General features: G+C 44.0%; 2 protein-coding genes and 1 long non-coding RNA gene across 8 annotated transcripts in view; 1 reads left to right on the top strand and 2 right to left on the bottom strand.

Annotated features, from left to right (window-relative positions):
- Positions 1–15,214, bottom strand: part of LOC307215182 — a 207,672-nt gene that overhangs the window by 41,775 nt on the left and 150,683 nt on the right. The gene's annotated exons all lie outside the window — the stretch shown is intronic.
- The window catches only part of LOC307214688 (uncharacterized protein), a 193,246-nt gene that overhangs the window by 32,345 nt on the left and 145,687 nt on the right, over positions 1–15,214 (top strand). The window lies entirely within an intron of this gene.
- The window catches only part of LOC307214670 (uncharacterized protein), an 86,665-nt gene continuing 74,099 nt past the window's right edge, over positions 2,649–15,214 (bottom strand). For all 6 annotated transcript variants that reach the window (XM_079973506.1, XM_079973510.1, XM_079973508.1 and 3 more), the window contains one exon: positions 2,649–5,893. In XM_079973506.1, the coding sequence (XP_079829632.1) occupies positions 3,717–5,893 (2,177 nt within the window). In that variant the 3' untranslated portion in view covers positions 2,649–3,716. The remainder of the gene's footprint in view (positions 5,894–15,214) is intronic.

Genomic DNA, 15,214 nt, shown 5'->3' with positions numbered 1-15,214 from the left:
AAAAGGCAGAAACAAAACAAACCTACATTTTTCACTCATTATTTGACCTTCCCGCTAAGTGTAAAGCATAGACCACTATTGAGAATATTTCTCCCAAAGTGCTAGAATGCCACAAATAATTTAGGAACAAAATGCAACGTGTGTTATTTTTTTATGTGATATCCTATGTCCAGCTATGTGCACTGCTACACCTGCAAATAGCCTTGAGCGGCCTGACATGCAAGTCTCTTAAGATTTACATGAAGGCATCCATTTACAACATGCCAGGTTATTATTTGTGGGGCAGCAATTTTTTACAAAAAAATTATATCCCCAAAGGGGGGAATTGTTATAAGAATTTTTAGGTGAGAGAGAGAGAGAGAGAGATCTAAATGTACCAAGCAAACACATTTATAAATATATAAACCACATGTCCAAAACCCACAGGAAAAGTCCTAAAGCCATTTTGACTCTTTCAGTCACCTCAAATATTTCTCTACAAGGTCGAAGGAAATGCAGAAACCTCCCCATTGTCTCTGTCCTCACAAATCCTGTCTTAAGGGCACATTTAAGGTGTGAATAGGGTGAGCCTGTGACCTGGCTCAGGAATGAAGTATTATCATTACAAAAGAATAGCCAGCCTTCCCATGTACCGCATTTTTCGCTCTATAGGGCGAACCGGACCATAAGGCGCACCTAGTTCTTAGGGGGGGGGGAATAAAGAAAAAAAATTATTTCTCCCCTCCCCCCGCCCCAAAGAGCAAAGAAGCCAAGACTGTCCATCCATGAGAGGTTGCGTGCGGCTTCGTTTTTAGCCGTGGGGCTGGGGCAGCCCGAGCTTCCCCCGACCCCAGGCCCCAGAACAGGTCTGGGAGCAGAGGCAAGGTTGTACAGCCTTGTCGCCGCTCCCAGAGCTTGTGGGCTGGGGGAGCGCTCTGAAGGTTTGCGGATAGCTGCCTGAAGCCCGGGGAGCGCAGTTGGCACTGCGCTCCCCGGGCTTCAGGCTTCAGGCTGCTATCCGCAAGCCTTCGGAGCCTGGTGGGCACTCCCGCAGTGCTCTGAAGGCTTGCGGATAGCTTCAGCGAAAGCCTGCATTCGCTCTATAGGACGCACACACATTTCCCCTTCATTTTTGGAGGGGAGAAAGTGCGTCCTATAGAGCGAAAAATATGGTAATCTAGTCAAGTTGCCATTAACAGGTAACCTGGCAGACAAGGTAAAAACAACACTCAGATTTCTATTGTAGACCGCCTTTTCTGTGATGTAGGTATGATGTTTCTGTTGGAAAACTTGCCCCCTCGGGTGAGGCTGGCCTCTCTCCCTGCTCCCGGGGCCTGTTTACCGGTGGGTGATCCTCTCTGGCTGACATCCCGGACAGTCCAGGGAGATCTTGATAGGCGACATCCTCCAGAATGGAAGATGCACACCCCCTTTGCATACCAGCAGGAGAAAGAAGATAGTCAGAAAGGCTTTTTACATCTTGTTTATTTCTGACTGTACATCTCCACAAAAAACATGTCCGATCAGTTCAGTCTCCTCCGAGCAAGTGACACAGACTTCCTTCACATACGCAACAGGAAGGTCTCATATTACACTGAGAACAAAGCCTTGTGAATCCCCTGAACCGCCTGGAAGATTCTTTCCCAGGACTAGCCACATCATGTGATGTAAACACTGAGCTGCCTGTTTGCCGCTGCATTGTACTCATATCCTGACAGTTTCTGGGGGTGGTCTTGATCTACAGGGTGGGCAATTAAAAATGTCTCTATAAGGGCTTGCATGCAGGGCTCGTGGTCCTCCTCCTCTCTCCTGCCTGTGGGTGGAGAACCCTGTTGCAACAGTTAATAAAGAACAGGCCTACTAGCTGCTTTACTTCTCAATATTCTTTGGTTGGTCTCTGTTATTTTCTCCTACCAATAGAGAACCTACAAAAGGACTCCATATGGGCCCTTGGGTACCCCATAAGGGAAAAGGAGCAGGTTTTTTTCCTTATATCACCTGCAATCATGTGTGGTGTGTTAGCATTTCACTCCTCCCGTTGCTGGATATGTGGCTAGTATGTCACATGCCCCTGTTTACTTTCCTAGGCTTGGGAAGTGTAAGAACGGAAGTTGGTCTTATCTCTTCCGCTCTACTGCGCTTTTGCACTGTTCTTTGTCTCCCTGTCTGTTGCTGAAGAAGAGAGAGGATGCCATTATGATCCATTTGGTGTCGTCTGCAGATGTGATGAGCATCCCCTCAGTTCCTTCATCCAAGTCACTTATCAAGACGTTGAACAACAACGGGCCCAGGACAGAACCCTGCAGCACCCCTCTGGTCACTTTTCCCCAGGATGAGGAGGAACCATGAAGGAGTCCTCTTTGGGTTCGGTCAGTCAAATCCACCTAACAGTTACCTCATTCAGCCTCATTTTACCAGCTTCCTCACATAAACGTCGCAGGGGACTTTGTCAAAAGCCTTACTGAAATCGAGATGCACTACTTCCAAAGCAGTTCCCTGATCAACAAAGTTTGTAACTCCATCCAAAAAAAGAAAAGAAGAGATTTCTCTGGCTTGTCTTGTTTTTGAGAAAGCCATGCTTTCATCCTGTATGCTTATAATGTAAAATCTTCAGATGAAGGGCAAATACATTTTAAAGAAGAATAAATGAGGATAAAGACAAGCTGGAATATTTGCAAAGGGAGGCGATTTATGTATTTATTTAATCTGTAAACCACCCGACCCAGTGGTGCCGACTTGAATAAAATATTGGTGGGGGCCAGGTAAGTCCCGCCTTGCACTATCAATCACATGATGCATGCGTGCCATTTGAATGGCAATGCCTATAATGGCAGTGACTTTTTAAAAAAGTAATATTTTGAGCCCGTAGTTCAATTTCCCAGCAGCTCCGCTTGCCCTGGAGAAAACTTCTAGCATTCCATCTCCTCTACCTGTGTCCATTTGGTATGGCCCTTTCCAGGTTTTCCCCTGCCCCTTGTGTTTGTCTTTCATTTGTTTTCCTGTGTGTGTTGCCAGTAGAAGCCACAATTCTGTGGGTACTCTAGCTGGTGCAGAAAGCACCTAGAAGCTCCCTAGAGGTTGAAGTGCCGATCAGACTTCAGTTTTGTGCTCTATAAATTCCAATTAGGAGTACTGGGGGTGGTTCAGATTCTGGGGCAGTGCTTTTGGCCAGCAGAGGGTGTCAAAAGGCCAGTCTACTTTCCCTTTAAAGCAAACTTGGGTCTCCAGCTGGTTTTGGACTACAACTCCCATCATCTCTAGTTAGCAGGACCAATGGGGAGAGACGATGGGAACTGTAGTCCGGGAGCTGCTGGGGACCCAAGTTTGGGAAAGCCTGCTTCAAAGCAACTTTTCCATTTTGCCCGCAAAGATGGGACCTGTCCATGTTTGTATTTTCTTGTATTTTGTTTTCTCATGACGTTTGTGCGGTTTTAAAAAAATTCTTAAAAGGGCAAATTGACAGTGAAATTGTATGGCAAGTAGCAGAAGAATAAAATGTTGCATTTGAAAAAAAACACAAAGAAAACTTGGGGGGTGGCCTCCTCAAATATTTTATGGGGGGGCAAAGACCCCTAGGAATTTAAGAGTGGCTGTATTCCCTACACCCACATGTCTCAGAATGCTTAGAACATAAAAACACAACATAAAAACACAAAACATCACATGTTAAAATAGCATTAGATGTCAATAAGAAAAAGTCCTGGTTAAAAAGGTGCGGATTTGCCTGGCTCCTAAAGCTATATAATGTTTTTTCCGACCTTTGTATGGATTCTTTGGTGGGAAGTGAGTTTAGAGCTAACAGTGAAGCTCTTTCCACATTCCACACACTGATAGGGTTTTTCCCCTGTGTGAATTCTTTGATGGGAAGTGAGTTTGGAGCTATACCTGAAGCTCTTTCCACATTCCACACACTGATAGGGCTTCTCCCCTGTATGAATTGTTTGATGGAAAGTGAGACTGTGGCTGTGAGTGAAGCTCTTTCCACATTCCACACATTGATAGGGTTTCTCCCCTGTATGAATTCTGTGATGGGAAGTGAGATGGGAGCTATGAGTGAAGCTCTTTCCACATTCCACACACTGATAGGGCTTCTCCCCTGTATGAATTCTTTGATGGGAAGTGAGATGGGAGCTATGAGTGAAGCTCTTTCCACATTCCACACACTGATAGGGTTTCTCCCCTGTATGAACTTTTTGATGGAAAGTTAGAGAGAAGCTATGAGTAAAGCTCTTTCCACATTCCACACACTGATAGGGCTTCTCCCCTGTATGAATTCTTTGATGGGAAGTGAGAGAGGAGCTACATGTGAAGCTCTTTCCACATTCCACACACTGATAGGGTTTCTCTCCTGTATGAATTCTGTGATGGGAAGTGAGAGAGGAGCTCATCCTGAAGCTCTTTCCACATTCTGCACACTGATAGGGCTTCTCCCCTGTATGAATACTGTGATGGGAAGTGAGACTGTGGCTGCGAGTGAAGCTCTTTCCACATTCCACACACTGATAGGGTTTCTCCCCTGTATGAATTGTTTGATGGGAAGTGAGACTGTGGCTGCGAGTGAAGCTCTTTCCACATTCCACACACTGATAGGGGCTCTCCCCTGTATGAATTGTTTGATGGGAAGTGAGACTGTGGCTGCGAGTGAAGCTCTTTCCACATTCCAGACACTGATAGGGGTTCTCCCCTGTATGAATTCTTTGATGGGAAGTGAGACTGTGGCTGTGAGTGAAGCTCTTTCCACATTCCACACACTGATAGGGTTTTTCCCCTGTGTGAATTCTTTGATGGGAAGTGAGATTGGAGCTATCAGTGAAGCTCTTTCCACATTCCACACACTGATAGGGTTTCTCCCTTGTATGAATTCTTTGATGCTTACTGAGATCGAAGCTATGAGTGAAGCTCTTTCCACATTCCACACACTGATAGGGTTTCTCCCCTGTATGAATTCTTTGATGGGAAGTGAGAGAGGAGCTATGAGTGAAGCTCTTTCCACATTCCATGCACTGATAGGGTTTCTCCCCTGTATGAATTCTTTGATGGGAAGTGAGACTGTCGCTGTGAGTGAAGCTCTTTCCACATTCCACACACTGATAGGGTTTTTCCCCTGTGTGAATTCTTTGATGGGAAGTGAGATTGGAGCTATCAGTGAAGCTCTTTCCACATTCCACACACTGATATGGCTTCTCCCCTGTATGAATTCTTTGATGCTTAGTGAGATCGTTGCTCTGACTGAAGCTCTTTCCACATTCCACACAATGATAGGGTTTCTCCCCTGTATGAATTCTTTGATGGGAAGTGAGAGAGGAGCTTTTCCTGAAGCTCTTTCCACATTCCACACACTGATAGGGTTTCTCCCCTGTATGAATTCTTTGATGGGAAGTGAGCGAGGAGCTATGAGTGAAGCTCTTTCCACATTCCACACACTGATAGGGTTTTTCCCCTGTATGAATTCTTTGATGGGAAGTGAGATTGGAGCTATCCGTGAAGCTCTTTCCACATTCCACACACTGATATGGTTTCTCCCTTCTATGAATTCTTTGATGGGAAGTGAGATTGGAGCTATCAGTGAAGCTCTTTCCACATTCCACACACTGATATGGTTTCTCCCTTGTATGAATTCTGTGATGCTTAGTGAGATCGTTGCTCTGACTGAAGCTCTTTCCACATTCCACACACTGATAGGGTTTCTCCTCTGTATGAATTCTTTGATGGGAAGTGAAAGAGGAGCTATCAGTGAAGCTCTTTCCACATTCTATGCACTGATAGACTTTCTTTCCAATGAGATTTTGTTGATGGGAAGTGGAATTGGAGCTCTGACTACAGCTTTCTCCACACTCCAAATTTTTGCGTGGCTTCTCCTCTCTGGGGATTTTGTCGTGGTCACCTTTGCTCTCGATTTCCAATTCATCACAATCTGCAATGTAAACAAAAAGGGATTAGAGCCACAGGAACAAATGGAGAAGAACTGAAGGGAGTTGGGTGTGTGTTCATTACCTGTATTGTTTGTCATTAACCAACATATTTATTTTGAGATTCTGATGTGTTGTTGAATGTTGCTTTGTTTGATATACAGTAGTGGTCAAAATTGTGAAAGACTTTTGGGAAAAAGTGTATTTCAGAGGTTTGCTGGCTCATAACACCACTTCATTTGGAGTAATGTCATAAAATTATATATCAGTGGAAAGATAATTCGATCAAGAATGCAATCGAGATTGCAATCCAACAAAGTTTCTTCAATTACCCGTATTCTATCAAAAGTATAGCCAAATAACCAGAAAAAGAAAGCACAACTTGCTTTGGTTGACTTTTGTCAGTGTGTTATGTGATTGCTATCAAGTTGGTTGGTTTGGTGTGTTCTTTCATTTAGTGAGGGTGTAAAACATAATAAAATTATTGAAATGGCACAAAGAGTTGAGTGGTCCCCAGAAAGTGAGTAAGATTGTACTATTAAGTGAAGAAGGCTACAGTTATGGAGAAATTAGAAGAGAGATTGGGGAAAACTTAACCAAAGTTGGGCTTTCTATATTTTTGAAGAGGTATAAGGAGACTCAGTCACTACAAAATCAGACTTGTTAAGGCAGGGAATGTGTACAAAGGCAAGTGACGATGGACGAGTGGAGAGACTGTGCCTACATGACAGAAGAAAATCATCTGGGTGTATACAAGATGACATGGCACAATGTAATGGGAAGTTGAGTGCAAGGACTGGTCTAAATGTTAGAATTGTAAGGGAAAAGCCTTTGTTATCTCTCAAGCAAAGGTTGAAAAGATTAAACCCATGCTAACTGGACAGCGGAACAATGGGATACTACCTTACTTGACAGGTTGTCTCAAGATATGGCAAAGAGAAATTTCCAAATTCCTGTGGGAAGGGAAGAAACCTAGGATTAAACACCTGATCTTAATAGACATAAAAGAGAGAGGAGGCTTTTCCCTACCCGACCTAAAACTTTACTACGAGGCAGCCTGTTTCACCTGGCTAAAAGGATTGGTGCACGTTGCAGGATCCAGACCTCCTGGACCTGGAAGGTTTTGACAATCATTGGGGATGGCACGCCTACCTGATATATGGAAAAGCGAAAATTCATAAAAATTTTACCAACCATATAATAAGAAAGTCACTCTTTGCTGTATGGGAAAAATATAAAGACCTGATGGAGACTTCCGGGTTAGCGCCGTCGGTAATGGCGGAATTCCTCTGACCAGGAGGAATTTGCTCTGTGGTAACCGGGTCTGGCCACCACGGTGAAGGCGGGGACCCCTCAAAATCACAGGCGGGTGAAGCCTGTGAACGTGGGATTCGGCGGGCACCTTTTGCACCTCCCCTACTCGCAGGGAAACCCGATTTTGGGGCTCCGGAGCGAAGTGGGGTGAGCAGCGCAGTGCTGTGAATCGACTGCTTTTTCCACAGAGCGAAGCCACACAGCCATTGCCGGAGAGCGCTGACTTTTTCCTGTGGACAATTGGATTCTAAAAGCAACTACCCGTGAGTAGAACAAATTGGAAACTTTTAAAGGAAAAAAAGACTCAATTTGGTATTGTAGCGGGGAGGCATAAACAGGAAGTCCGCCTTCTGCTTTTGTAAATAGATCAAAGCAAAGAGGCTGCAAGCTAAAGTCTTGGAAAGCCAATCGGAAAGGACTAATTTTTCAACACCAAAAAATAGTAACACCCCCCCCCCGGAAGCAGGAGAAGAGTTTTGGACTATATATACCTGTAAGGGAGAGGGAAGGAAGCTAAAATTCCACCACTCAGAACCTGGGAACGGGCTGCCAATAGGACAATAAGACTGCCGTACTTTGAAATGCGCACTGACTGTGAATAGATCATCCGCTGACAGCTAGCTCAGTAAGAGAGATACATTGTTTTTAGCTGTCCCCTTTTGATCCTAAAAAGGAAGAAAAGTAACTGAAAATTGAAACTAACTTTCCTGCTTGAGCTGTGTTTTAAAAGGCGTTATTTTGGATTAATACAAGTACGGATTGTAACTGTTTCCCCCTAGAGGAAGTTTCTGAAACTGTTACAAGAGTTGGATCAGGGGAATTTTCCACTTGTAAGATAAAACTGTGTGATTGTGGGACTGACCTTGGACTTTTTAAGTGTTATGGCAGATGGGAAAGAAAAAGTAGATTCGTCACTCCCAGACAAAACAACAAGATCTGGGAAGCCTTGGCAGCGAAGAGCGTCAGCATCTGGTCCTTCTGCCTCACCTGCAGCTGTACCAACACAATCCAAACCAAGAGGAATGTCATCAGAAGAAGCTCTAGCGATTGCATTAGGTAAGATAAATGAATCTTTAGAGCAGCTCAATAAGGAGGTAGATGCGACAAATGCGAAAGTGGATGCAACAAATGCAAAGGTGGATGCTGCAAATACTATAATTGATTTAAATACAGAAAGTATAAATAATTTGGGACAAAAGGTGAATACCAACATAGAAACCATTCAGAAATTGATACAGGAATCTATTTTGATCCGACAGACCGCAGAGGAAGCCAGGGGAAAAGTTGCTGCCGTGGAAGTCAAGGTAACACAATTGGAAACAAAGAGAGTCCCAGATCTACAGAGGCAACTTGAGGACCACAAGTCGATGCTTTCTATGATTGAGCTTAAGGAAAAACAGATGGATTTGAGGATCAGAGCTGTACCTGAATTGGAGAAGGATACAGTGGTGCCCCGCAAGACGAATGCCTCACAAGACGAAAAACCCGCTAGACGAAAGGGTTTTCCGTTTTGGAGGCGCTTCGCAAGATGAATTTCCCTATGGGCTTGCTTCGCAAGACGAAAATGTCTTGCGAGTCTTGCGATTTTTTTTCGCTTCCCCCCTTTTTCTAATAGCCTCTAATAGCTGCTAATATCCTCTTAGCCGCTTTGCCACTTTGCCGCTAAAAGCTGCTAATCCGCTAATAGCGCTAATCTGCTATGCCGCTAATGGGCTTGCTTCGCAAGACAAAAAAACCGCTAGACGAAGAGAATCGCGGAACAGATTCTTTTCGTCTTGCAAGGCACCACTGTAGTTTGATAGACTTGCAGAGTTTTGGGATTTGGATTTGGAACAAGAAGAATTTAAAATTGTGAGTGCCTTTAGACTTGGAAGAGGAAGGAAGAAGAATAGAGTAAGAGACTGTTTGATTACCCTCCAATCTAAAGAAGAGAGAGATAAAATTCTGGGTCGGCACTATCAGAAGACCTTGGTAATACAGCAGTCAAGAGTGGAAATATTCAAAGATATCCCGAAACATCTTTTGGACCTTAGGTCCAACTATGGAGATCTGGTTGTCCTGCTGAGAAGGAACAGAATCATCTTCAGGTGGGAATTTCCCCAAGGCCTATCCTTCAGTTTTAAAGGAAGGAAAATAAAAATAAGATCAGTTGAGGATAAAGAAAAGTTTTTGAGTAACTACGAAGAAGATCTGCAGAAGGAACTTGGAAAAGAGACAGGAGCATCGGACAGAAGATCACCAGATAGAGGACTAGAGCAAAAAGTATTGGACAGAAGATCACCGATAGTGGACATAGCAACACTATCCTTTGGACTGGACTGCCCAATGAAAGTGATACCAACACCACCGACAGAACAAGAGCAAGCATTGGGCGCAGTTGGAGGAAAATCAAAGTAACTACATCATGGCACTGCAAGCATTAAACTGGAATGTTAATGGACTGAACTCCCCAGAAAAAAGGCAAAGAGTCTTTCATTTATTAAAAAAAGAACAATTGGACTTGATTTGTCTACAAGAAACACATGTGATAAGGCTACACAGGAAGGTATTGAGCAATAAAAGACTGGGACATGAATTTATTTCATCAGACAAAGTTTAAAAAAGAGGAGTAGTACTTTATGCAAAGGAGAGCCTATCACTGAAATTTTTATTTAAAGATGACCAAGGAAGATTTTTTGCAATTGAAATCCAATCACAAGGAGAGAAATTTTTGATAGTAGGCATTTATGCACCAAACGAGGGGAAATCGGAATTTTTAAAAAAGTTACATGAGACTCTGATGGACTATATGGATTACAATATGATTCTGATGGGGGATATGAATGGAGTGGTGTCTACAAATATGGACAAGGCACAGAGACAGGTAGTTACCAAGGATGGTAGACTACCAAAAACTTTTTTAGATATAACTGACAATATGGATTTAGTTGACATCTGGAGAATGAAGAACCCCTTGGGAAGAGAGGGAACTTTCTTCTCTGAGGCCAAAATGACATGGACAAGAATTGACCAAATTTGGGTGACTAGAGGACTGGCTCCGAAGACTAGAAAGGTGGAAATTTGCCCTAAAACTTGCTCCGACCACAATGCTGTGAAGATGGAAATGAAACTAACACCAATTGGTTCCTTCAGATGGAGGATGAATGACACTGTTTGGGAACGAAGAAGTGACAAAGAAGGCCCAACTATTTTGAGATAAATATGAACACCACTGTTGAAAAAAGAGTAATTTGGGACGCAAGCAAAGCGGTTATGAGAGGATTTCTGATACAACAGAATGTGATTAATGTTCAAAATGAGAAAAAAGACAAGATTTTGGAGAAAATAAAGGAAGGAGAAAAGAAACTGAGAGCGAAACCAAAGTCACAGGAGATTCTGAAAGAGATAAAGTTATATCAAGTACAATATATGAAAATGATGAACCAGGAAATAGAATGGAAAATTAAACAGATGAGACAAAAGACATTTGAATCGGCAAATAAATGCGGAAAACTGCTGGCTTGGCAAATGAAAAAAAGACAAAAACTCAATACCATTACAAACTTGGAAGTGGAAGGAAAGAATATACAGAATCCAGTGGAGATCAGAAAGTGCTTCCAGAGGTACTTTAAACAATTATATACACAGGAGATGCAGAAAGAAATGGACATTGATCGATTTTTGAAAACAAATGGATTACAAAAAATCTCTCAAGAAAATAAGCTAATGTTGAATTACAAAATAACGGAGCAGGAGGTAGAAGGGGCCATCCAGAACATGCAACTAGGCAAATCTCCAGGACCGGATGGTCTGACTTCAAGATATTATAGATCCCTGAAAGAATGGTTAGTACAACCCTTAAAGGAAGTCTGTAATGAAATATTGGAAGGGGAAAAGGCACCAGAGTCGTGGAAGGAAGCTTATATTACACTTATACCGAAAACAGAGTCTGAGAAGACACAGCTCAAGAACTACCGCCCCATATCTTTGCTTAATGTGGATTATAAATTTTTTGCAGATATTTTGGCTAAAAGACTAAAAAAGGTGTTAGTAGAAGAAATTCATAAAGATCAAGCGGGCTTTCTCCCGGGCAGACACTTGTCTGACAATACGAGGAACATAATTAACATTTTAGAGAAACTACAAGTGAATATTAATACTAAAGCAGTTCTGATATTTGTGGACACGGAGAAAGCCTTTGACAATATTTCTTGGAGTTTTATGAAGAAGAATTTACAGGGGATGGGGGTTGGTCAAGGTTTTGAAAACGGCATAGGTGCAATTTACTCAGAACAAAAGCTAAATTAATTGTGAATAATGTAGTGACGGAAGAATTTAAGATAGAGAAAGGAACACGACAAGGCTGCCCAATCTCTCCATTGCTTTTTATATCGGTCCTGGAGGTTCTCTTAAACATGATTAGAAGGGACCAATTGGTTAAAGGTATACAAGTCGGAGCTAAACAGTACAAATTGAAAGCATTTGCCGATGATTTGGTATTGACATTACAGGAGCCAGAATCTAGTACTAAAAGAGTACTGGAACTGATTCAAGAATTTGGTCAGGTAGCGGGTTTTAAGTTGAATAAGATGAAAACTAAGGTTTTAGAGAAAAACCTAACAGTGACTGAGAGAGAGAGGTTTCAGAAGGAGACAGGATTAACACTGGTTAAGAAAGTGAAATATCTAGGGGTTAATATGACTGCCAAGAATGTGAATTTATTTAAGGATAATTATGAAAAATGTTGGATGGAAGTGAAAAAGGATTTAGAAATATGGTCAAATCTGAAGCTATCATTGCTAGGCCGAATTGCTGTGATAAAAATGAATGTATTGCCAAGGATGCTGTTTTTGTTTTAAACATTGCAAATTTTGGATAAAATGGATTGTTTCAAGAAGTGGCAGAGAGATATCTCTAGATTTGTCTGGCAGGGCAAGAAGCCTCAAATAAAATTTAAGATATTAACTGATGCTAAAGAAAGAGGTGGATTTGCCCTGCCAGACTTAAAACTTTATTATGAATCAGCCGCTTTTTGCTGGCTGAGAGAATGGCTGCTTCTTGAAAACACTGACGTGCTGGACCTAGAAGGTTTTAACAATGTATTTGGGTGGCATGCATATTTGTGGTATGATAAGGTCAAAGCACATAAAGCATTTAAAAACCATATGTCAGAAAAGCACTGTTTAATGTCTGGATAAGATATAAGGACTTGCTTGAAAATAAAACCCCAAGGTGGTTGTCACCAATGGAAGCGAAGGCTCAGAAAAAGCTCAATATGGAGGCCAAATGGCCAAAATATTGGGAAATTTTGGAACAAGAGGGAGACAGATTAAAACTGCAGAGTGTGAGATTAAAACTAAAAAATAGAGTGCGAGACTGGCTCCATTATTACCAAATAATGGAGGCATATAATTTAGACAAAAAAAAATGGTTTCCAGGTGGAAAAATCAAAATTGGAAACAGAACTGTTAGATCCCAAAATTAAGAACTTGTCAAGAATGTATAACTTGCTGTTGAAATGGAACACTCAGGATGAAACGGTGAAATCTGCTATGATTAAATGGGCACAAGATGTTGGACATAATATTATGATGGCTGACTGGGAACAGTTATGGACCACAGGAATGAAGTTCACGGCATGTAATGCCTTAAGAGAAAATATAATGAAAATGATCTACAGGTGGTACATGACACCAGTCAAGCTCGCAAAAATTTATCATTTGTCCGATAATAAATGTTGGAAATGCAAAGAGACTGAAGGTACATTCTTTCACCTTTGGTGGACATGCCCAAGAATTAAGGCTTTCTGGGAGATGTTCTATAATGAAATGAAAAAGGTATTTAAAAGCGTGGAAGATGCACACCCCCTTCTCCTCTTTCACAGGGGAAAGAAGAATAGTCAGAAAGTCCTTTTACATCTTGTTTATTTCTGACTTTACAGCTCTACAAAAAAAAATGTCCGATCAGTTCAAACTTCTCCAAGCAAATGACTCAGACTTCCTTTACAAACGCAACAGGAAGGTCTCATATTACACACGTGCCAGGGAACTGACATCGGAGAGAGAGGTGGAGGCAAGGCTCCCGAGCGATGCAGGAGAGGGGACCAGCAGAGGGGAAGGATTTCAGCGCAACACCAGCAGAGAAGGGAGGGAGATGGAGGATTCGGAGAGGGGTCTCCAAGACTCTTCGCCCAAAACTAGTGGAGAGAGCGCAGGCACACCTCTGCCCAGTCCTTCCTTGCGCAGAAGGGTTCCGCGCAGGGAGAGTAGGCGGAGACTGGGCGTCAAACAGCTTCTATGCTGGAAGAGGTTCAAGAAACGCCCACTGATGGATTCTGCAAGCGACTGACCGGTCACGGAGTGGAGGGCTGTCAGCCAAGGCATGGTTAGCCAGGCAATCTAGCCGAAAGTAACGGCAACTTACGCACAAGTAACCCCTTATAACCATTATAGCAATCCGTCAGTCTCTGACGTTACTTGTGCACAGGCAGGAGACCATAAGTCAGACTAGAAGTGCCGGCGGCGACGCGGAGCAAGCTGCAGGTGTGCAGAATCTGGTGGAGAGGAACCGAGATTTGGAACAACATGTGGCTCTGCTGACGGCATGGCTGAATGAAAGGCGAGCTCAGGATGCGCAGGTCAGACCCACCCCCGTGGCAAGGAAGGTGCCAGGACTGGTACACAAGTTTGGGGGGAAGCCCCAGGACTATAACGCGTTCCAAACGGAAATAGAGTACGCTTTGGAACTGCAGCACGATGACTTTGCTGATGACGCAGAGAGGGTGGCATATATCGTGGGGCATCTGCAGGATGGGGCGCGTGAATGGGTCAGGCCCCTAATGGCTACGCAGAATGCTGCCTTGAAGGACCTTCGGGAGTTCTTTCAGGCTTTGGATGCGATGTATTCCAGCCAAGTGAAACAGAGTGTGACCAGACAGGAACTGATGGGGTGCAAGCAGGGGAATCTATCAGTTAGGGACTACTGGTCCCTCTTTGCGATGTTAATACACCGGCTGGAGTGGAACTTAGATTCTCCCCTTATACAAATGCTGTTTGAGGAGGGGTTGTCCCCAGCCGTGAAGGACGAGCTCTCCCGCATGCCCCGCCCACAATCGATGGACGATTTGACCAAAGCTGTGCTTGCGATAGGAGTAAGACAGGAAGCGCGCGCTTTGGAGAAGCGGGAGGGGAGAGGAGAGCGTTGCCTTGAGCATTCCTGAGATGCCAAGGCAGCCTTCCTAGTCCATTGAGCCAATGGAAATCGATGGAGCGTGCGCGCGTGAGGTTTCAAACGCCAGCGGAGGGCACAAGAGGGAGGGAAAGGACTGCAAAAGCACCAAGTGTTTCCTCTGCCAACGGCCAGGACATTTTGCCAAGGCCTGTCCACAAAGAAAGGCTTGGCAAGGGATGATGGGAGCCGCTGGTGGTGAGGAGGAGGGGGAAGAGGAGAAGATGCAGGGAAACGCCAACACGGCTGCCAATCAGCAGGCACAGCAGCCAGGCCGGCAACTAATTGAAGTGCCCCAACCAGGACCCCCCCCAAGGCGTCAATAGCCATAGAGGTGGTGCTAGAACTCCCAAATGGACACCCAGTCAAGGTGAAGGGACTGCTGGATTCAGGCAGCTCCTGCAATTTCTTCAGCAAGGACTTCGCTCTAGAGCACCAACTCCACCTACTGCCCCTGGATTTCCCCCTCCAAGTCACAACGATAGATGGCAGGGAACTGCTGGGAGGGGATCAAACCCCACCAATGAGAATGAAGGTTTCCAGGCACACGGAAACCATTGCCTTTCACGTGGCCACACTGGCGGGACCCCCAATAATATTAGGCATGAGCTGGCTAGCCCTACATGATCCAGTAGTGGCTTGGCATCAGAGGACGGTCACCTTTGGGTCAGCTCACTGTTTGGAACACTGTCTAGGGGAGGGAAGCCAAGGTTGAGGGTGGCCAGGGTGGCTGGAATGACGGTGGAGCCGAGAGGAGAGGTGCCGCCACAGTACGCTGACTTGCAGGAGGTCTTCAGTAAGAAGGA

This window comes from Podarcis cretensis (genome assembly GCF_951804945.1).
Source record: "Podarcis cretensis genome assembly, chromosome: 4".
NCBI lineage: Eukaryota > Metazoa > Chordata > Lepidosauria > Squamata > Lacertidae > Podarcis > Podarcis cretensis.
The sequence above is the reverse complement of the archived record's forward strand: the minus strand, read 5'-3'. Positions and strand labels throughout refer to the sequence as shown.